This window comes from Leopardus geoffroyi, chromosome E3 (genome assembly GCF_018350155.1).
Source record: "Leopardus geoffroyi isolate Oge1 chromosome E3, O.geoffroyi_Oge1_pat1.0, whole genome shotgun sequence".
Classification (NCBI taxonomy): Eukaryota; Metazoa; Chordata; class Mammalia; order Carnivora; family Felidae; genus Leopardus; species Leopardus geoffroyi.
The window spans coordinates 8,065,067-8,088,444 of record NC_059340.1 but is presented as its reverse complement, the minus strand read 5'-3'; the positions used below and the strand labels follow the sequence as shown (position 1 = coordinate 8,088,444).

At 53.9% G+C, this 23,378-nt stretch overlaps 1 protein-coding gene and 1 long non-coding RNA gene across 5 annotated transcripts in view; one reads left to right on the top strand and one right to left on the bottom strand.

The window, feature by feature from the left end:
* Positions 1-13,787, bottom strand: part of COL26A1 (collagen type XXVI alpha 1 chain) — a 166,505-nt gene extending 152,718 nt beyond the window's left edge. The window contains exon 1 of one of the 2 annotated variants that reach the window (XM_045462134.1): positions 13,507-13,787. In XM_045462134.1, the coding sequence (XP_045318090.1) occupies positions 13,507-13,664 (158 nt within the window). In that variant the 5' untranslated portion in view covers positions 13,665-13,787. The remainder of the gene's footprint in view (positions 1-13,506) is intronic. The other variant, XM_045462133.1, reaches the window with a different exon arrangement.
* Positions 13,752-21,795, top strand: LOC123589697. Of its 3 annotated transcripts, none has more exons than XR_006708433.1 (5): positions 13,752-13,859; positions 16,309-16,463; positions 19,631-19,801; positions 20,728-20,805; positions 21,473-21,795. It is a non-coding gene; the product is annotated as an uncharacterized LOC123589697 (long non-coding RNA). The 3 variants fall into 3 exon arrangements; XR_006708431.1 differs by lacking the exon at positions 13,752-13,859 and adding an exon at positions 14,222-14,318; XR_006708432.1 differs by lacking the exons at positions 13,752-13,859; positions 19,631-19,801; positions 20,728-20,805; positions 21,473-21,795 and adding exons at positions 14,222-14,318; positions 17,831-18,649.
* The last annotated feature ends 1,583 nt before the right edge of the window (positions 21,796-23,378 follow it).

The following is a 23,378-nucleotide window of genomic DNA, read 5'->3' as shown; positions in this document are numbered from 1 at the left end:
TTCCGTGTGATTTTCAGGAAAAGTCCCCCTTCTGCACCCATTTCTACTTCAAAGGAAAAAGCGGGACCCCCTCAAGCTGATGGCCTCCGTGGCTCCTTTCAATGTGGCCTCCAGAGCTGACCTGCTCTGGGCACAAAGGGCAGACGTCCTTCCTGGACCCCTCAGCACGACCGACCTGCAGGAGGGCAGAGGTCACGGCCTCAGTTTCCCAGAGGAGAGAGGTCAAGGCCTTTGTTCTTTCATTCGCTTAACAGGCAGCCACTGAATCCCGACGCGTGCGAGTGTCACGAAAACCCCGTGGAGGAAAAACACGCAAGTATTTTATTAAAGCGAAAGGTGCGTGAACGGCGTGCTTTGCTGCCTTTTCAAAGCTGAGAAAAGACTGTGACCCTTGCAACGTTCCAAGGAGCAAAGCAGCCGGCCCGCAACATCCCGGGCCCCGGGCAGGGCCGGGAGCCCTGGTCGTCAACCTGCCCCGGCCTGTCAGCGGCCCACCAAGCGGCCAGGAGCTGCCGACGCGGCCTGTTAGCTGGCTCCCCTCCCACCAGCAAAGCTAGCACAAGGGCCACCGTAACCATGTTTAGACATAAAACCCAAGCTCCTCAGGGTGGCAGGAAGGAGGCTTTGCACTCAGACTCCAAAGGCCTGGCCCGTCCAGCCCTTCTGAACGTACCTGCACTCACCATATAAGACCACAGTCCCGCCTCCCAGCCTTCACACGGCTCTTTCGTCCGCCCAAAATGCCCTCCCCTGTCATTGCCAAGAAGACTCCTATTCATCCTACAAGACCCACTTCGGGGCACCTGGGTGGCTCAGTGAGTTAAGCACCTGACTCTTGGTTTCAGCTCAGGTCATGGTCTCGTGGTTCATGAGTTCAGGCCCCACGTCAGGCTCTGTGCTGCCAGTGGGGAGCCTGCTTGGGATTCTCCCTCTCCCTCTCCCTCTCTCTCTCTCTCTCTGCCCCTACCACGTCTCTCTCTCTCTCTCTCTCTCTCTCTCTCTCTCTCTCTCAAAATAAGCTTTATGAAGTAAACACCATAATCATCCCCATTTTACAGAGGACAAAACTGAGGCACAAAGATGCCCACATTTACACACGCCCAAACTCCCCTAGACGAGTGATCGCTCCTACGCCCCTTGCCTGCCCGTCACACTCCGCACACACCCACGAGGTAGCAAATACCACCCTCGCTCTGGGGTCTGAGCGCCACCAGTTTCTGAGCTCATCAAGGGCAGAGGCCCGGCCCATCACCGATCACCCCGCAGCCTCCAGCACCAAGCATGCAAAACAGTAACTTCCTGAAGGTAAAGCACCGGGGTCCTTGTGATCCAGTCACAGATTCAAGGCCTCCCGGATGTAATCATTCATTCCCCAGAGTGCCAGCACCGCCCCCCCCGCCGGCAGTGTGCCCCTGCCCCCACATTTCAGTCCCCAGCTCCAGCCCACCTACAGGGCTCAGTGATGGTCAGGTGGTTGAATGCCCGGTTAGGTAAGTTCACACTCCCAAGGAGGTGGGGGTGGGTGAGCAGGGCGGCTTGTGCATCCAGGTCCCAGGTGGACTGGCCAGGGCCCCGCTAGGGAGGAAACAGGGAGGAAAAATGATTCCATCCACAGGGAAGGAAAGCGGGAAGTGAGTTCTCAGGGTGAAAACCACAATCACAGATCCAAGAGGCACAGAGAGCTGCCCACAGAGCAGGGAGGTCAGTCCGGGAAAGCTTCCCGAAGGGAAGGCCTTTGTGGCTGCCCCATAATAGAATGGAGTAAGGTCTGGGGGAGGCTTTTGGGTTAAAGAGGGGACACACCAAGCACTTCACCTAGGCTAAAACCAGAAAGGGACTTCAGAGTCAGAGGCAGGAGGGCCAGGCATGGGAATGGGGGAAGCGGGGAAAGCAAAGAGACTCCCGCACTCCCCCAGGGCAGGGGGTCTCCCAGGCAGGTCTTAACACAGAGGGGCTGTGGAATCAATTTTCTGAGTCTTGGCAAGCACTTTTTTTTATGAACTCGATAGAATACAATAAAAAAGAGAATACCACATATGGTAACGGTAAGCATTATTCTGTGAAACTTGTTTCAGACGTACGTTTCAGGCGAGTGCGCACACATAAGCAAGGGGACTCGGTCACCACAGGAAGGGTATTTCTTGTTATCGGTCGTGATGAAAGAATCTCAAAAAACACTATTCTCCATGCAGGGCTTCCTAAACCTGGCTGCACGAAAAACCCCTGAGAGGCCACTGAAATCCAGATCTCCAGGCCCCAGATTGTCCGAGTCATGGATAGGTCTGGATGGCTGATCCTTTTACCTCCTCAGTTCATCATGATCGGCCAGTCACTGCCCTGTGGTTTAGGGGACGCGACACCTGAAACATGGGAGCAAGACCGTCTAAACAACTTTGGAGCACAGGCAAGAGGAAAATGCGGGGCCCCTCACTCCAAAAGATGGGGAACACATGCCAGGAAAGGTACGACATTACAAAGCTTTTTCTCTTTCTTCTCGGGCCTCTCTCACAGGTGGGTGACGTCCCCCTCGGCGCCTACAGTCTAACGGGGGATGAAGAGGTCCAGCAGGGAAGATACTAGAAGGGAACGCGTGGACACAGAGAGCTTAACTCTGTCATTGTGATGGAGCCTTCTGGAATGGGGACATGCGGGGAAAGGCCATCTAATTCTGAAGAACTGGGGACGTACCTGTGGAAACTCGCTCTGTATCTCGCCAGAGGTAACGTTTACACGGACCTGTCTTAAACCTAAACAACGGGAGCCCCACCCTGGTCACTGTGCTTTCTGGGGACTGCATCTGGCCTGCCTCCGGCCACACCCCTCCCCACAGGGCAAGGAGGCTGTGGGCCCAAAGGGACCTCGTCCCCAAAACCACAGGCACCCTCGCAGACCAAGTGCAGGTACCTGGGGCCTGGGATTCCCTCCCCCACAGCTAGACACACTCGGGCATGAAGTGTGGCCAAGTGGCGGTTGGTAGGGCAGGGTGAGAGGTCCTGGGCTAGACTCAAGTGCCCACAGTGGGTGCGTGAGGCCGCACCAGGGGCAAGGTGTCGGGCGGAACAAGGAGAGAAGTGAAAGGTGGATCTCCCCGAACCGCTGAATTCCAGCATAACACTCAAAGAGGCTAAGAGTCCTAAATATGAGCCTCACCCCCATCCCCAGGTCATTGGGAGGGTAGGTCTGTCGAGGTCGATAACACAACAGATTTTATTTAACAGTTTGTAAGCTTGATTTACGACTTATAAATACTTAGACATATGGTGTGAGGGCTTTCATCAGCGCCCCGCAAACACGAGGGGTGGGCCAGGCTTGTGGGTGGCGTAGGCCAGGGAAGTCCCCTCACATCCCCACAGGGCCACTTTGTCCCAGAATCACTAAATTGGCTCTTCAAAATGTACCCCAAAGGGGGCGCCTGGGTGGCTCAGTCAGTTAAATGTCTGACTTCAGCTCAGGTCATGATCACGCAGTTCGTGGGTTCGAGCCCCATGTTGGGCTCTGTGCTGACAGCTTGGAACCTGGAGCCCGCTTCGGATTCTGCGTCTCCTTCTCTCTCTGTCCCTCCCCTGCTCATGCTCGCGCTCTTTCCATCTCTCTCTGTCCCTCCCCTGCTCGTGCTCTCTCTCTCAAAAATAAATACACATTGAAAAAATTAAAACAGGGGCGCCTGGGTGGCTCAGTTGGTTGAGCGTCTGACTTCAACTCAGGTCATGATCTCGCAGTCTGTGGGTTCAAGCCCCGAGTCGGGCTCTGTGCTGACAGTTCAGAGCCTGGAGCCCGCTTCGGATTCTGTGTCTCCCTCTCTCTCTGCCCCTCCCCTGCTCATGCTCTGTCTCTCTCTCTCTCTGTCAAAAAAAATAAACATTAAAAAAAATTAAAACAAACAAACAAAATGTATCCCAAGAAAAAAACTGTTCATTAGGAGGCAAAATGGTATAATTCCTTTGGCAGGAAGTTTGACGCTATCAGAAGTATGCACACACTCACCCTTTAACCCAGAAAACCCACTTGTAAAAACACATCCTAAAGATGCGTTTGCAGGCGTCCGGGGGGCTCAGTCGGTTAAGCATCCGGCTCTTGATTTCAGCTCAGGTCAAGATCTCACGGTTCGTGAGCTCGAGCCCCGCATGGGGCTCTATGCTGACAGTGTGGAGCCTGCTTGGGATTCTCTCTTTCCTCTCTCTCTCTTTCTCTCTCTCTCTCTCTGCTAACCCACTTGCTCTCTCTCTCAAAATAAATCAGCTTTTTAAAAAAGATCCATTTGCAAAAATACAAAATGAATGACGCACAATGACATGTAACAGGGCGTTACATGCGACACAAAGGATCAGAACAACACAATGTCTACCAGTAAAGGGCAAAGTGAATAAGCGAAGTGATCCACACAACGCAGAACTATGGGGCTGTAAACATGAATGCAGGAGGGCAGCCTGGGTGGCTCAGTCGGTTGAGTGTCTGACCTCGGCTCAGGTCAGGATCTCGCAGTTCACGAGTTCGGGCCCCAGGTCGGGCTCTGTGCTGACAGCTCCGAGCCTGAAGGCTGCTTTGGATTCTGTGTCTCCGTCTCTCTCTGCCCCTCCCCTGTTCACGCTGTCTCTGTCTCAAGAATAAATAAACATTAAAAACGAATTTACAAAAAAAAAAATTCAAAATATGACTATCTACAAATAGTAGAGAAGGGGGAAATCACACAAGTATTCCAGTAATTAAATGAAAAAGCCACATCAGCATTAAAACAGGATACATCTGGGGGGCGCCTGGGCGGCTCAGTCAGTTGAGCGTCTGACTTCAGCTCAGGTCCTGATCTCACAGTTCGTGAGTTCGAGCCCCGCGTCAGCCTCTCCACTCTCAGCGCAGAGCCTCCTTTAGATCCTCTGTCCCCCTCTCTCTCTCTGCACCTCCCCCACTGGGGTGCACACACACTCTTTCTCTCAAAAATAATGCAGCCCTTAACGAACGGTGATGAAGACAACGGTTATCAAAACCTGCTAACATCACAAGAGAAAAAGAAACTACCAGATGGTGTGTGATTCTTAATACAATTGTTGACGGAAGAATACTACACAACCAAAGAGGTAATTTTGCCCAAACAATAATAATAAGGAAGAGAAGCAGACAGAACCAAAATCTACTCAAGCTTCTGTTTAATTTCCAATATTCTGGAAATACCGAGGACAGAGGAACGTGGTAACAGGCACCATGAGGATATAATCAAGAAAATCCCGAACAAGGAGAGGCGTCTGGGTGGCTCAGTCTGTTGAGCATCCGACTCTGGATTCTGGCTCAGGTTATGATCCCAGGGACATAGGACCGAGCCCCACACCGGGCTCCGCGCTGGGTGTTGGGAGCCTTCTTGAGATTTTCTCCCTCTCTCTCTCTCTCTCTCTCTCTCTGTCCCTCCCCCATACACGTGCCCTTGCTCACATGTGTGTGCACGAGCGTGTGCTCTCTCACTCTCTCTCTCAACAAAATCCTGAACGAGGAAACCTCGACCAGGCCCGGTTTCTTCAAGAAATAAATTGCAGAGAGAAGAGGAGAAGAGACCTGCAGACGGCGGTTATTTTGGTGAATGTCAAACACCCGGATTTCCAGGGGAAAAAAAGTCATGTCCTCCTTTATTAGCCTGGGGCACCATCGCAAAATACATCCTAGACCGAGTGGCTTACATGTTTCCTTCTCACAGACATGGAGGCTGGCAAGTCCAGGACGAAAGTGCCGGCAGATTCAGTTCCTGGGGAGAGCCTCTTCCAGGCTGGCAGGAAGGCTGCCCGTTCACCGTGTCTTCACATGGCAGAGAGAAAGAGAGAGAGTGTGTGTGTGCGCGTGCTCTGCTCTCTCTCTCCCCTTTCTTTCTTTTTTAAAAAAAAAATTTGTAATGTTTATTTATTTCAGAGAGACAGAGAGAGCGTGAGCAGTGGAGGGTCAGAGAGAGAGGGAGACCCAGAATCTGAAGCAGGCTCCAGGCTCTGAGCTGTCAGCACAGAGCCCGACACGGGGCTCAAACCCATGAACCGCGAGATCATGACCAGAGCCCAAGTCAGACGCTCAACCGACTGAACCACCCAGGCGCCACTCCCTTCCCTTTCTTATAAGGACAGGAGTGCCATCATGGGGAGGCCAACCTCATGACTTCATCTAAACCTAATTACTTTCAGAAGGCCTACCTCCAAATGCCATCATATTGAGGACAGGGCTTCACCATAGGAATTTTGAGGGGACAAAAATACTCAGTTCGTAACACCCCCTGATTGATATAACATGACATGACACCATATGATATGATATGATATGATATACTGGACCAACTATGAAGCACTCTTGCCTCCCCCCCAAAAAAGAGATCCTAAATATAATCAAACCTTTACATCCAATCTCCAATATAGAACAAACACAGGCAATAGAAGATCAAATCAATGACCCCACTTGGAACCAATCAGCCAAATCTGGAACATGGGCATCTATAGGACAACCGGCCTTCTGACAAGCCAATGGCTTGAGGGGGAAAAGCATTCTTGTCAAGGAGAGAGGACTTTCCTACAGTGAGAGACGAAAAAGGCACAAGAACCACAGCAGACCATGAGTAGACCCGGATCTGAACAAACTAACAATAAAGAAACACTTTCTGGACAATCGGAGAAAATCTGAATGTGGATTGGATTTGGGATCCAATAAGAAGTCAGAAGGAACAGTAATATGAATAAGGAATGACTGTAAGTCTGTTAAACGTTGGCATGGTAGTGTATACAGAATATTACAAGTAAAATGGACATGAGCCTGGGATTTGCTTTCAAATGCCCCAAGGGCATTTGATCTCAGGGTGGTGAGTTCAAGTCACACATTGGGCATGGAGCCTACTTAAAAAAAAAAAAACAAAACAAAAACTGTAAAATGCTTCACACACACAAACAGAATGTGTGCGTGTGTGTGTGTGTGTGTGTGTGTGTGTTGGCGGGAAGAAGGGAACCGGGTAAGTGTGGCAAAATGCAACAGTTAACAAAGCCCAGTGATTTGCTGCCTACTTGTGTACAGGTTCGACAGCTTCCACAGAAAAAAATTTTAGATATCATATTTTTATTTTCATATATTGTTTTTTTCTTTTTTGAGAGAGAGAGAGAGGGAGTAGGGGAGGGGGCAGAGGGAGAGAGAGAGAATCTTAAGAAGGCTCCATGCTCAGGACACAGCCCGACACAGGGCTTGATCCCACAGCCCTAGGATCATGGCCTGAGCCAAAATCAAGAGTCGGGCGCTCAACGGACTGAGCCACCCAGGCGCCCCTAAATACCGTATTTTTAAATGTCCCCCAATTCAAAATGTTCAAGTTCAGAGAGAACAGCGGTTCCAGCTGGGTGTGATTTTGTCCCCTAGGGGACATCTGGCCGGGTCAGGAGACGTTTTTCGGTTGTTCGAGTTGGGGGCAAGGCTATGCTCCTGGTGTTCAGTGGGGAGAGGCCAGGACATCCTGCGACACACAGGACGGCTGCACGACAAGGTTACCCGGTCCACAGTGTCAAGGGTACCAAGGTTGAGAGACCTTGAGACAGACATATGCAGAATATTCTAGGTGCTCATGGGAGGGCCCCGCAAGCAAATCAAACAGCAGATGCAAGGAAACAGAAACAATTAATACGATGTAGCTGGCATAGAGGACAAAAGATGGGCTTTAACAAGTCAGACTTTAGGAGCATCTGGGTGGCGCAGTTGGTTAAGTAAGCATCTGGGTGGCGCAGCTGCCCCTTGATTCCAGCTCGGATCACGATCTCACAGTTCGTGGGTTCGAGCCCCACCTCGGGCTCTCTGCCGACAGTGCAGAGCCTGCTTGCGACTCTCTCTCCCTCTCTCTCTGCCCCTCCCCTGCTTGTTCTCTCTCTCTCTCTCTCTCTCTCTCAAATAAATAAACTTAAAAACATTGATTTGAAGGCAGCCTTTATACGTGACACCGGAGACAGTGGGTTTTATCATAAAGGCCAAGGCTGCCGAATACATCACACCTGCCTCCACTTTCCTGCCCCACAGCCACGGTGACATCACTCAGTTGTCATGGTCCTCTTCACAGAGCCCAGACTCCACCTCGGAATCCTCCTTAACCCACTGGCCGGGGCAGCTCCTACTAGTCACTAAGAGTTGACCTAAGAACTGAAACCTGTCTGTCAAGCTGAGGCAGGAGATGGTGGGCGACCAAAGGGCTTGACAGAGGAGAGCAAGAGAAAGGTCCATCGGGCAGCGGCACGGAAGAGGAAGACAGATCCTTGTAGAACTAAAACGGGCCCCACCAGACAGTGGCTAAGTTGGTCACAGACGATGCCACACAGCCTCGCCATCACAGGGCTGGCCACACACAGCCAGTTCCTGGGCAGAGAGACAGGAAGCCCCGATGCCAGACCCCATCACCACTACCGAGGCGCAATAACGTCCCTAACGCGGATGGACAGCCCTCCTGACCCTCCAGAAGAAGGTTGGAGGATCCTCTGGGCGGGGAGGGGCGCGCCTTTCTAGGCAGCTGGGAGGGAGGGTCAAGGGGACAGGAAGTTGGAGGTCGGAAGGCCACAAAGATGGGACAAGTGGTCAGGCTAAGAGAAGACGGAGTGAGCAAAGGAGGGCTCAGCCGCGTGAGTGAGGGGTGGGGTGGAAGAACCTGAGTCCAGAATTTATGATACCGAGACAGTGAGGTGTGAGGTTCCTGCGGGGAACTCGGAGGCCGGCAAGGCCAAGGATAGCGGCTAACGTGAAGGGGAGGGGAGGGAGAGGCTTAGAGTAACACGGGGCATTGGTGAGTCACACCTGGACATCCGGGTGCCCAGAATTGTGGCAGAATAGGGGAGAGGAGGGGAGTGGGGCAGCCTCGAGGGGTGTGGGGAGAAGGACGGCCTCACGCAGGTAAAGCCACGAGGATGAAACAGGTCGTCAGCCAGTATCCACGTCATTAAAGGCGTGACCAGGAGGGGCGCCTGGGTGGCTCCGTCGGTCAAGCGTCCGACTTCAGCTCAGGTCATGATCTCGCGGTTTGTGGGTTCGAGCCCCACGTCGGGCTCTGTGCCGACAGCTCGGAGCCTGGAGCCTGCTTCGGATTCTGCGTCTCCCTCTCTCTCTCTCTCTCTCTCTCTCTCTCTCTCTCTCAAAAATAAATAAAGATTTAAAAAAAAAATTTTTTTATAAAAGGTGTGACCTGGAGCGACAGCACCCCGAACGCTGGATGACCCACAGGAGCAGCCACTCGGCGGGGCTGGAGGGTGAGGGGCGGCCCACGGCACAGGGGCCAGGGGGCCAGAGGTCAAAGGCCTGCACGCGTGGCTGAGCAGCTCCGACTCTCTTCCTGACCGCGGTGGGGACGGCCGAGTGCGGTCAGGTCTGTTCTGCAAACCCAGCCTCTGAGCACCCTTCCTGCTCTTGGCGCCTCGCACACACGGCCTCCCGGCGAGCCTCACGCCCTGAGTCCTGTCTCCATGCCGTCCTCATCGTGCAGACCGGGACACGGGCTCGGGCAGGTTCAGTAACACGCACAAGTCCATATCGTGAATTAGGGGCAGAGCCCCTAGGGGACGGGCCGTGGCCCCTGGACCTGGACCTGCCCTGGGCCTTGCACTTGACAGGACCCCGCTCTGGCCTCCTCTGGCCGTGGCCCTCCCGCCGGATGACAAGGCTGTGGGACCAAGAGGGTGTGCCCATCCGGGCCATCCTCCGGGACAGACCCCGCAGCCTGTATGCCCACTTCTAGGCCACGGGTGTGGAGTGAACTTGTAGGACACGCAGCTCGAAGGGCCCATAAGGCCCCTCACTCCATTTCCGGAACAGAATTCTATGGCATCTATGAATTCCTCATTGACCTGGCTTTCCAGGTCATTGAGAAGGTACACTCACCGAGGGTGGCGGACAGAACCCACTTACGGAGCATCCGTTAGCCTGAGTCATAGCATGTAGACATGTGGCCTTACGGCGCCTGGGCTCCATTTGCTCTCACGCCTCGGGCCCTACACAGGGGGAAGTGGTTTCTGGAATGCGCGTTCTTCTTCAGGGGGGAAGCCAAAAACAACTTTGTCTTTTGTCCCCTGCCCCACGAACCCACTGTCTGGACGCATTCATTCCTTCCTCTGCTGAAATCTGGGCACATCCCACATCTCCTCTGGTTTCTCCTAGTCAGAAGAACACATCCACACCAAGAATCAATATTAAAGCTTTTTATCTTTAACCAAATTCAAACGTCTCCCTCCACTAGATGCACAACACAGATAGGCCGTGGGGCCCCTCTCTGGTCTCATCCTTGTGCCCTGATCACTCGCAGCTGCTCTGGCCCCTTTAGGGTCGGATATAGAAGGGAGGAGGAGACAAGGGACAAGACCCCCCAGTAAACATCTGTGGCAGAGGAGGGAGGGAGGGAAGGAGGGAAAGAGAAAGGGGAGTGAGCGAAACTTGCATGCTTTAAAGAGTTTCAGGGTAGAATCAAAAACGGGGGCGGGGGGGCATTGGGGGCTCAGTTCTTTTATTTTTAAGTTTTATTAAGTTTTTTTTTTTAAGTTTATTTATTTATTTTGAGAGGGAGAGAGAGAGCATGAGCCAGGAAGAGACAAAGAGAAAGAATCCCAAGGAGGCTCTGTACTGAGAGCGGAGACCCCGATGCGGGGCTCGAACTCATGAGCTGTGAGATCAGGACCCGAGCCGGTCAGACCCTTGACGCCCTGAGCCATCCAGGCGCCCCGGGGGCTCAGTTCTTAGTGCGGCCCTGCACGTCCACGGGTGCCGCAGTTCCCTTCAGCTTTCATTTGGCAACTGAACGGCTCTCTGGCCACCAAAAACCATTGGTGGCCCATATGCAGGGTTGCTAGATTCTTCTGGAAACAGCCCTCTGAGGACATGGGGTCCTCTTCGTTTTTGCCAAAGTTGCTTCCACAGAGGGGTCCACCCTGGGCTTCTGACAGAGGCGACCGGAGCAGAGCACCCCGGTTTGGGCAAGATGCCCCCAGCACATGTCAGACCCAGACAGGCCCAGGCCCAGAAGGGTGGGCGCAGCAATCTGCTGCGCACGCACGTCCAACAAGGGAAACACAGACCACATCCAAAACTCGGATGCCAACGGGAGCAATACCATGAACTGAAGGGAGACTATTTGTCAGAAACAGCTCTGTCACTTGGCCCGTAGGCTGAGACCAAGCCACTGTCAACACGCATACGGAGGCAAAGCGGAGGCCAAGGCTGCGAAGGGCGCCGTGCCAAACATCGTCTCCAAGCCCTCTGCTTCTGGGGCTCTTGAATTTCAAGGACGCAGGCCACCTGTGACTGATCGCTCACGAGACCCAGGAACGTACGACACCATCCAGCTCAAGCCCGCCATGCCCACGCGGGACTCTGCATAGTGGAGCTCAGTGGCGCTCTGGACATCAATCTCCAGCATCTGGAACCTGCCCCGAGCCTCCTTAACACCTCCTAGTATCCTATTTAGGAATCCATTTTCCACAGCTTCATCCAGATCCTTCCTGAACCTAATTATACCTTCTCCCGGCTCCCATCCTGGTAGAAAGAGTTCTGGAAGATTACCACAATTGTTTGGGCCTCTTTTTATTTACGCTAAAACAGTCCCTTCCAAGTTTCTGTGGCAGTCCCCAAGTCGCACCCCACCAAACGCCAGAACATCCGTCCCCATCCACTCACTTCCTTCAAGGACCTCACCTCTGGCTCTTCTCAGCATGCATGTTTCACCGTGCGGAAGCTTTCCTTTTCTTTTTCTTTTCCTTCCCACACTTTTTAATTGCAAAAATAACACAGGAACGTATGCTCCTGGTAAGAGATGCAAACAGGACACCGGGACACCAAGGGAGAAAATGGAAGCCCACCCACCTTCCACCCCTGCCCTCCGACCTCTGGACTCTCCCGATAGGTAACTGTAGGAAATGTTTGCCTATGGATTTTTTTCTGGGCATACATCCCCATAAACCAGAATGTTTTTTCATAAATGAGATCATGTTATACAGATCACTCTACAACTTGAAAAGCTTGTTTTTTTCAGACTATCCTCATATGTGGAGGATGAGTGCGGAGCCCACACTACTGTGGGTGTCTGGAGAATAATACTAATAGAAGCCATGGGTAAGTATTTCCAAACAAAATGAGGGAAATAAAATTGTATGCGAAGTTTTCCAGAAGCACTTTGTGTGTGTGTGTGTGTGTGTGTGTGTGTGTGTGTGTGCGCGCGCGCGCGCGCGCTTTCCTGAGTCTCGCCTTACCCAGCCATTAAGCACACAGCCTGCCCGGCACAAAACATCCCTGCTTCCCCGGTGCTATATAAGACATTCATTTCCAGGATTCATCTTGATAGTTCTCCGGGGTTTGGTAAATAAATATCACACAGGAGAAGTCGCTGGGACCTGTCTCTTGCCTTCCTCCATAACAGTAAGCAGAGTGGTGCGGTAGAAAGGACAGGATTGGGAGAAAGCAGACAGAAGGTCAGTCCTGAGTTGCCACTAACTTGGGGACCTCCCCCTGGGGCTCCATTTCCTCACCCGAAGGAAAGATAACGCTGTAATAGGTACCCCTGAAGGGGGTTTAGGATCCAAAGACACGGAAGGTACGAATGCACGTTGTGTGCTCTAGAGAGCCATCACAACTCTGTGAGTTGTAATTATTAAATGAGGAAATGCTGAATTCGACTGAGCTGCGCAAACGGGCATTTGGCAACTTTTACTTGCGTGCTCACGCGTTTTCTGGGGGAATTCAACCTCGCGGTGAGCAGACGCTGCCCTAACCGTCTCGGGGGTGGCCAGGGCGCCACCTGCCGGCAGAGGAGGAAGCCACCGGTGCGTCCCGGCGCCTCGGGTTCGGTGACCTGGCTCCTTCTCCGGCCCCGCGGCGGATCCGTCCAATCGGAGTCCGGTTCCACGTCCCCAGGTGACTGGGGGGTGCGCAGCAGAGGCTCCTTCGCGGTCCCGGCCCCCAGGACGGGACGGAATCGTCCTTCCCCCCCCCCCCCCGCCGCCTCCCCCCGGTATCCCTGGGCAGCAAGCAAGAGAGGCGGGAGACCGGACGCTCGGGCTTGGCAACCCGGGAACCTGCTCCCCAACACAAAGCCGCGGCCGCGCAGGTGAGCGCGGCGGAGCCACGTGATCCGGTAAACATCCAGGGACTGAGCCACGCAGCCCCAGCGGGCCACGGTCGCTCCCTCCGCGCGCCTCCCCACCCCACCCCCCACCCCCGCAGGTTTCGGCCACCTCCACTCGGAGCCGGGAGCCGAAGGGGCGAAAGTTGGGGGAGCAAAGAAAGGAAGAGAGAAGGTGGGCGCGGCCAGAGACCACCGCAGTCCCGACCCCGCGCCCCACCCCCCCCCCCCCGCCCCGGCCCAGGCCGCCCAAGCCCCCAGCCTCCGAGCGCCCCGCGTCCCCAGCCCCACAGCCCAGCGCTCCATCCCCACCCCCTCACCGCCCGGCGCCCTCCGCCCGCCAGCCTCTCGTCTCCAGCCCCGAGCCCCCGACCGCCCCGCGTCCCCAGCGCTCGCCCCCCAGGCCCCGCCGTCGCCGCGCTACTCACCGGCGGCTCCCGTAGCCGCTGCCGGGGGAGCCGGCGCCCGGCTCGGGGTAGCCGTGCTGCTGCAGGGCTGCGGCCGGGAAGGGGTACAGGAAGCCGGTGGCCAGCGCCGACCCGCAGAGGCAGCAGCACGCCCAGGGCAGGAGGAGAGCCAGCTTCATCTTGCGCGGCCGCCCGCGGGGACCCGGAGCCCGGGCGGCAGGACAGGCGGGAGCGCACCCGCGGCCGGACCGAACCCGCGGCCCCCGCCGGGAGCAGAGCGAGCGAGCCGGCGAGCGAGCGGAGCCCGGGTGCGAGTTGGAAGTTTCTGGGGGGCGCCCACGCCTCTCCAGGGCCGCCTTTTCAAATTCGGCGAGGTGGGCTCTGCGCCGTCAAAGGGGGCGTGGGGCTTTTTCATTAACCCTCGGCGGTCCGGGGCCGAGGAGGCGGCAGTGGCTGCAGAGCTGGGGGTCCGGGGGGTGGGGGGGAGCCGCGTGCCCGGAAAGCCAGACGTCGCGCCTGCGTCCTCGCGCACGCACTCTAGAACCTTCCCAACCGAGCCCTCTTCGGGTCCGCAAACGCTCGTGGGATCCCCGCTGCATGCCTGGCAATTTCACCTGGGCGATTTTAATCCTCACAACGTTGCCCTCGGTATTAGATGCCACCATTCCCATTTTTTAGAGGCGGAAACAGAGGCCCAAAAGAGTTAAGCCGGAAAAATAGCACGCTTTTGGTCTAGGGCCCTTTGGACAAAACTACTTCACACCCAGGCTTCCTTAGAATCTTCTCCCTTTTCACCTCCACCCTCTACCTTGCCAACTCTCTCTGTCTCCAAGGTGAGCTGTAGCCAGGAATGAGGAAAGCCCAGGACTCGGGGGTGAGAAGTTGTCCTTGGAATCACCGATTCATGAGGCATCAGATCTGGAAAGTAGCTTCAGGGGAGGGGAAATCGGATTACAATCCCACCTTTTACAGATGGGCATGCCGAGTCCCAGATCCCACACTGAGCCCATGGGCCGCCTGGCCCCAAGTTGATCTTTTCTGGGCTGCAAGATCTCCAGAGCGCTGTACCTCAAGCAGGGGACAGGTGGGGCCCAACATCTAGGCTGAGTCTAGATCTCCCCAGCTTGAGTCTTTCTAATTCTCCCTGAAGCATCCTAGGGGCTGACAGAGGCCCCAAAGCTGCCTCTTGGCCCCCCTGACTAAGAGCTCCGAGTCTGTAAAATGCCCCGAGGTCTGGAGAGAAGCCATCCAATATGGAAGTGCTTAATGGGCTGCAGTACATTTTGTAAGAGAATTCTGGAATTGTTTTTAGGGGAATACAGGAAGATGCCGTTGGGGATGTGAATAGAAAGGCCCACTCCTGCGGCTTCTGTCCTCTTGTTTACATATCCCATATGTACCCTCTTGAGCACCTATCCCCAAACATATCCAACCCGCTTCACCTTCTTCCCAAACTACCCATCTTTCTCCACTCGGCTCTCTCACATCCTGCTGAGGCCTCGTCAGTGGACTTCCCAAGTCCCGAGTCTCTGACCAGGACTCAGGATGGATACAGTCCATCTCAGAGTGGGCAGTGCATAATGGGAAATGTCACTTGGACCTAGAACTACTTCCTTCAACTTGCCCTCCATCCCTCTCTCAAGACCTAAAAGATTTGGAGAGTTTGGGTTATCAGGGGATTTTCAGGGCCTCCCCAAAAGGAATCTGAACTGTGGTCCCTGGGCCGTTGGCTAACACCCAGTAAGTGGTGAGGTCATTCCCCGCCCCCCAGGAATTTGTAAGCATTCTGTCTTCTTCCTTCCTCTCCTTCACTTGCATAATGAGACCTCAAAGACCAGAGAAATTCCATGTAGCTATAAATTAGCTTTATGCTGCAGGCGTGACATGAAGGGAACAAGATTTTTTTTTTTTTAAGGATTTCGTTTTTATCTTAAAGTCATTTGTCCAGTGCTACAGGCTGCACCCAGACGAGAGAGGTGCAGAGAGAAAAGAGGGGATAACACTATTCTGTACACCTCAGGATTCGTTCAGGATGGAAAGCTTTAGGAAAAGAATGAATTCATCCCGGCAACTTCAGGACTGAGACAGTTGTCTGAGTTTGGTCCTCCGTTTCATATGTAGGAGAGTAAGTTCATTCTGGCCCCACGAACGTGACCAGGAAACTTCTGTGTGTTCAGCACCATGCTGTGCACAGTGAGGGCTGGTAGAGAAGCAAATAATATGGTTGTCACCCTCACGGTGCCCGCACTACTCTTCAGGGAGGCATTAAAATGGCAAAAGGCAGGGGCACCGGGGTGGCTCAGTCGGTTAAGCGTCCAACTCTAGATTTTGGCTCAGGTCGTGATCTCGTGGTTTGTGAGTTCGAGCCTTGCATAGAGCTCTGCACTGACAGTGCGGAGCCTGCTTGGGATTCTCTCTCTCCCTCTCTCTCTGCCCCTCCCCTTCTCTCTCTCTCTCTCTCTCTCTCTCTCTCAAAATAAATAAAGTAAAAAAAAAAAAAAATAGCAAAGGGCAGCCAGCAGTTCGGACAAAAGTTCTGCAAACAAGAGGCGGTTCCATTTAGACGGTAAGGGATAAAAAGACAGATGCATAAAATCAGGAAAAGAAATATGATACTGCCCACACCACCCAGACCCAGAAGCCCCAGGTCTGTTCCGGGCTCCCCCACTCACTTGCTGATGACCTGCAGAAATCTCCCCCCTCTGGTCCTTCCCATTGTCTTCATTTGTAAAGTGAGAAGTGTATTGGTTGTCTCTGAAGATCTTTCCAGGTCCGGCCTTCAGTAATTCACTCTTCTCTTCGTCCTCCACTCCCCTCTCCAAGGCACCTGTGGATATACCCAGCCTTACTGAGCTGTCACTCTTCTACGTAAGATTTTCAGCTGCCACCCCCCCCCCCCAAGATGGGGCCGCGGGAGCCAAGAAGAACGGAGAAGGGTTCAATAGCAATACACTCTAAACTCCCCCCAGAGAACACCAGTGAGTAGAATCCCACTTCAACAGGTACCAGCCCTGTGACTTTGGACGTGTTACCTAACCTCTCTGAGCGCCCTCATCTGTAAAGCCAGAGTAATAATCACGACACCTAGTGCGTGGATTTGCCAAAAGAATTCAATGAATTCTTCACCTGCAGTGCTTGAATGGTGCTGGCACCTTATGACAATAAATGTTCATTATGGTAATTTGCAAGGCTTTGGTGAGGGATAAAATTGAAGAGCACCCCCCTTCTCAACCCCCACCCCCAAGTGGGGCTGACCAGGAGGCTCATATCCCAGGGTGCAGAGCTTCCTCAGACGAGACTCTGAGAGGCCCCGGGACAAACCCAGTATTCCATGGTCAACAATTTAAAACCACACTTTATTTTATTTAAAAAAAATTTTTTTTAAATGTTTATTTCACTTTTGAGAAAGAGAGCATGAGCAGGGGAGGGGCAGAGAGAAGGGAGACACAGAATCCGAAGCAAACTCCAGGCTCCGAGCTGTCGGCACAGAGCCCGACGCGGGGCTGGAACTCACAAACCGCGAGATCATGACCTGAGCCGAAGTCGGACCCTTAACCGACTGAGCCACCCAGATGCCCTGAAACAAAACTTTATTTTAAAACAAATATGAGACTATTATTGTGAAGGATGTACAGTTTGCATGTTTTCTTTTTAAGATAAAACTTACTTGTGGTGAGTGGCAAACGGGATGTTTGAGGGCCCTGAAATAAAGGGTCAGGCGGTACCTCAGAGAGTCTAGGGGTCTTCAATCACTAGCACTGATTGGCTGGCTTAATCGGTGCTCCACCCACCTGCTTGTGTCTATATTCCACAACGGTGCCTTCGGCATCCCACAAATACCCGTTAGCACTTTGGGAGAGGCAGAAGCCACTGTTCCCAGGAGCCCAAGACATTGAGCCATAAGGGCTTGGAGCTGGGACCCTGACTGCAGGGCTGACTCCTTCCTCCTCTCTTCCTTGGTGACCTTGGGCGATCACAGAACCTCTTCCCTCCCAACCTCAATGTAACGAAAACCGGCCGCATGAGGCTGGGAGGCTTTCCTGAGCTCCTCCACTGTTTGCCACAAGCCTGACATGGACAGGCAGGGGTCCTCGGAATTACTTTTCAGACAAGGAGTGGAGACAAGTGATTTGTCCAGGGCCCTGTGCTCTCTCCTCCTTTTGCAAGTTCAAAAGTGCCTTGAAAACGGGTTGTTTGTACAAAGACGGATCAGATTTCTTGATGGAAGGAGACAGCCCCCCCCCCCCCCACACACACACACACACACTAGAAGAGTGGGCCCCTCCCCAACTCTGTTAGCAGGCCTTTCTGATAAGAAAGTATCAGTCAGCATCCTCTATCGCAGACAAAAAGCAGATCTTCTGTTCTGCTGAAGTCAGCAGAGAGAGCCACTGAACAGAGAAGTAATACTCATCAAGCTGAAGCCAAGGTAAATATTGACCTTCTGGCATGATAAATCCTCCTGTTAATCTAAAACAGAAATCTTCCCCTCCCCCCGCCCAGTGCCCTATTGCACACAGATTCTCCGGTTCCCCCCAGAAGTTCAGGGAGGCCGCATAGGAACGGAGAGGTTTTCACATTGATTTCTCCAGCAGCCCGTAATCCCAGCTGTTCCAGATCCCAAGACAGCACAGAAATGGGCAGGGTTGACTCCAGGTCGCAGGACGGTCACAGCAGAAGGGCTTCTTCGTTCTGCTCCAAGCTTTTTGTCCTTGGGCCGGGGCAGAGTGGGAGCCAAACATGGACGTTCTGCAAGATGCGAACCCCGAATTTTTCTTCTTTCCCCCGCACACCCCCACAGGTGTCCACCCGGGCCCTATAAACAGGAACGCTGCTTTGCCCAGCACACCTGCAAGTGTAAGCCTACCTGTTTCCCCCAAAACCGGCAGTGAGATAGATGTTCAGAAGACGGCGAATTTGACGGCTGCCACAACAGCCCATGATCTTAAACAGAAGTTTGAAGAGGTGGGGGAGGGGGGGGTGGAGTGTCAAAAACAAAACCTAAAAAACACTAAAAAAAAAAAGTAGGGAGTGTGCCCAATCACCCACGCTAAAAGCCCAACTTGTATGGTGATAAGTTTGCTCCCTAATGTGGCCACAGCCCAGCAAATGCTTCCCAAAGAGCTTAAAGAGACGGTTCAATGATAAACAAAGGAAGGCCATGTCTTCGTGTGTTCCTTCCGCTGCTATAAAGAACACCATAGACTAGGGGGCTTATAAACCATAGAAATTTATTTCTGACAGTTCTGGGAGCTGGAAGTCCAAGATCAAGGTGAGGGCCCACTCCCTGGTTCATGGAAGGCCATCTTCTCGCTGTGTCCTCACATGTCAGAAGGGGCAAGGGATGGGGCGCCTGGGTGGCGCAGTCGGTTAAGCGTCCGACTTCAGCCAGGTCACGATCTCGCGGTCCGTGAGTTCGAGCCCCGCGTCGGGCTCTGGGCTGATGGCTCAGAGCCTGGAGCCTGTTTCCGATTCTGTGTCTCCCTCTCTCTCTGCCCCTCTCCCGTTCATGCTCTGTCTCTCTCTGTCCCAAAAATAAATAAACGTTGAAAAAAAAAAAAATTAAAAAAAAAAAAAAAAAAAGAAGGGGCAAGGGAGCCCGCTGGGGTCTCTTTTATGAGGGCACCAGTCCCGTTCAGGAGGGCTCCAGCCTCCTGAGCTAAGCACCTCCCAAAGGCCCCGCCTCCAAATACCATCATACTAGGGGGTTAGGATCTCAAGGGATGGATGGGGAGTGGGGGGGACACAAACATTCAGTCCCTTGCAAGGGACTAAAATTCCAAAATAAAGAAGAGGCAATGCCCAGGAGAGTGTTGGCCTTACCAGTTTTACCCTGGCACAGGTATGAAGACGGTGGGGTGTTTAGACACAGTAACCCCACATCATGATGGCCCTCCCACCAGTGCCCGAGCTGAGGGTCTGTGATGGGTAGTTCTTCCCAGGGCTCCTCACTCCCCGCACTGTCCAGTGCTGCAGTTCAGCACTTGGGGCTCCTGCCATGAGAAGACCGTAAAACAGAGCAACGGTGAGTGACTGGGGAGGTAGGAGTGGCCACGGAGGGATGCTGGACTTAGGGAAGACCGGCCGGGAGTGATCCAGACCTCCCAAGTCATGCAGGGAAAAGGAATGAAACTTGTTCTTTGAGCCCCAAGGACGACTTGGAGGCCAATGCATGATGATGTCCGCTGAACACAAAGAGAACTTCGTGAGTCAGGTAAGTGGAAAGCAGGAGCCAAGGCCCTGAGACTGTGGTTCCAGGCCCTCGGGGCAAGAAAGGCACCTCATCCATGGAAGACTTTCCCCCAAATGGGCCTGAGTAAGTCTGGGAGAGGAAACTGCTGTTCACCAACGTCTGGATCAGCTGCCTTCTCCAGAGAAGGCCTCCCTCCCCCAGCCCCCCTCCCCCCTTGCAGCTGGGCAGGGCCATGTGGCTAGCTCTGGCCGCTGGGTAGGAGCAGAAGGGACCACGCCCACTTCTGGGCAAAGAGAGGTGAGGGGGTATGACTTCTCCAAGCCCTGTCTGTCCCCCAGATGTTCCCTGGGCTGGGCCTGGGTCAGCCTGGACCCCTGTGTGCAGAAGGCTTTCCCCCACCCAGCCCGCCCTCTAACTAGCGCTGGAGAGCCTTCAGTGGTCAGCCACGGAGATGTCAGGGACATCTTACTACTTTAGCATTGCCTGGCCTTTTCTAATACATTAAAGGACGCATGTGTGCTTTGGTGGCTTGGTGCAAAGGGGCCCTTTGCCCTGCAAAAGCGGTCAGAAAATGATCTCCTACGGACAAGATTGAACCTTTTGGTGCCTGTCCATCTGCGTCTATGCAAGGGTCACGTCCCTCTCTTTCACTTTCCCAGATGTGTCTGTCGCTCTCACTAAGCAAATCCTAACGTGTGGCGAACCAGAGGGCACAGGTGAGGCTCTGTGCTAGGCCCTGGAGGTGCCCAGCCGAATCAGACAGCAGTTTCACCCACAGCTGGACTTACAGGAGGACCCTTAGGAAGGACGCAAATAAGGAAACGTTGTCCCTGACGCCATGTGATCCAGAATTAACAGCTCAGAGGAGGCTGGGGATTCCGGGGGCGGGGAAATGCGTTTGAACTCCGGAGAGGCCTTGAAGCAAGAGGAGAGATTTGAACAGGGCTGAGAGGCAGGGAGGGCACGGGGAGCAGGAGCAGGGGTGGGGGGTGGGAGAGGGCCTGGGGTGGAGCCGAAGGTGCCTGCTTAGCCCCCACCTGTGCACCCAGCAGGTACCGTGGTGTATGTGCACCCAAACCCCTTGAGAGCTGGAGAGAAGCCACCCCCCACCAAAGGCAGCTGTCTGGGTGAGTGAGGGCTCTACACTGCTCTGTGGCCTGTCCCCCGACACCCTTCTCCCCTGCTCCCCCACCCCAACACCAGGTTCCATCCTCCCCTCCAGACCACCTTGGAAACCGGTGAGGAGGGGGACAGGCTCAGGCAGAAGGGTGACAGTAGGGAGCCAAGTTCTTCTTCAAGCAGGCCCAAAGTCAGAGGGCTGACGAGGGGTGGGGGTTGCAGGTTGGGGAGCAAAACGAAGGTGTGTGCCTGGCATGACAGAAGGCAAGCCCTGGGCACGGGTGACCATCGACGGGGTGGTGCTGCCACCACTCGGTCGGCTCACTGCATGCCCAGTCCCCTGGCTGCCATGGACCACCCCTCCCTCCCACATCTGCATTGTCTCCCAGGGGCCCTCAGACTCAGCGGGGTAAAAGCTGAGCTCCACCCTTAGGGTCACTGCCTGTCCACGCTTGTGTGAATTAGGGAAAGGCGGCCCCTGTTTTCGGGGTGGGCACACCCCCACTCAGGCTCGGCCCGCAGATCCCAGGATGGGCATCAGCCCCCCCTTGCCCCTCCTCAGCCCTGTGGGCCAACCCCCACCCCCGGGGGCTCCTCTGCGCACACACCACCCGGACTGAAATCCGGTCGCCCTGCCCCGTATCTGATGGGGTCTCTAAATCTGGTCTATTCTAGATGACTCTTGTCCTCCCCCACCTCCACACCACCTCTGCATGCTCCAGCTCCAGAGGGACACCTTTGTTCCCTCAACGGGCCAGGATCTTTTCCATTGTTGAGACTGCACAGCCGGCTCCCCTCTGTCTGTGCTGTGCTGCAGACTGAATGCTTCTGGCCCGCCCAGACTCACATGTTGAAAGCCCACCCCCAAGGCAATGGCCTTAGAAGGTGGGGCCTTTGGGAGGTGATTAGGTCATTAAGGTGGAGCCTCCTGAATGGGGATGAGTGCCCTGCTTTTTTGTTTGTTTTAATGTTCATTAAATATTTGTTTTTGAGAGAAAGAGAGACACAGAGTATGCGTGAGGGAGGGGCAGAGAGAGAGGGAGACACAGAATCCGAAGCAGGCTCCAGGTTCCAAGCTGTCAGCACAGAGCCTGACGCGGGGCTCGAACCCATGGACCGTGAGATCATGACCTGAGCCAAAGTCAGACGCTTAACCAGCTGAGCCAGCCAGGCGTCCCATGAGCACGCTTCTAAAAGAAACTTCAGAGAGTTCCCTTGCTCCTTTGCCGTGTCAGGAGACAGATGTCTGTGAACCGGGAAGCAGGCTGTCACCAGACACAGAATCTGCCAGCACAGTGGTCTTGGCGGCCTCCAGAAGAGTGAAAAACAAATGCCTGTTGTTCAGAAGCACCCCCGGCCTGCGGTGTTCTCTTTCAGCAGCCCGAATGGACTAAGACCCTCTTCCACCCTCTCTCTGTGTCCCCACCCGCGCGTCCCCCGTGAGTCTCCTCCCGAATCCAGTGCCTCACTAATCTCTCCAACGAGGACGATGCCCATCTGGTGCCTCCAGAGATCTTTCCACAACATCCTATGCCCACACCCACGTTCCCTTGCCATGCTTGCTTCTTCACACGTCTGCCGTCTCCCCTACAACACACTTCACACTCCAAAACCAACGGTCGTTTCCCACTCGTCTCTGTGTCCGTGGGCCTGAGAGGCTCGCACCCAGTCAAAGCTTAGTCAATATTAGCCGGTTATCTGAGTGAATCCATGAATCATTTGGTTAATTCCCCCAAACCCCCAGGGAGAAGAGAGCTGGGGCCAAGCTGCTGTCCCCGGGGGGGGGGGTGGCATCTAAGGGACATTCGTGCAGGTTTTGGGCCCCGGACCGCAACTGTTTACTGTGTGTTCTTTATTTCTTTGTATGTGACAAAGAAAAAGAGAGAGCCACAAATGGAAATGGCAGGTAGGTTCTATAGACGACAGGACCAAAAGAAGGAATTCGCCATTCATTGCAAGAGAGACCTAGCACCTGACCCACTCATATCTCTATCTAAAATTACTACATTTACTGGGGCACCTGGGTGGCTCAGTCGGTTGGGCGTCTGACTTCGACTCGGGTCATGATCTCTCAGTTTGTGAGTTCGGGCCCTGCGTCGGGCTCTGTGCTGACAGCTCAGAGCCTGAAGCCTGCTTTGGATTCTGTGTCTCCCTTTCTCTATCTCTATCCTTCCCCCACCCACACTTTGTGTCTCTCTCTTAAAAATAAATAAACATTAAAAAACATTTTTTTAATAAAAAAAAAGAAATTACTATGTTTACTACTTAAGCAAGAATTGCCAGGTAAGATCATCAAACCAAAAACCTCCACATAGCCTTGGTGAAGATCAGCCCACCATCACTTTAGAAAGATTTACCCCAGGGGCGCCTGGGTGGCTCAGCTGGTTAGGCATCAGACTCTTGGTTTCGGCTCCGGTCATGATCTCATGGTTTCATGAGCTGGGCTCTGTGCTGACAGTGTGGAGCCTACTTGGGATTCTCTCTTCCTCCCCCTCTCTCTGCCTCTCTCCCACTCCTGCTGTCTCTGTCTCTCTCAAAAATGAATACACAAAATTAAAAAAAAAAAAAAAAAAAAAAAAAA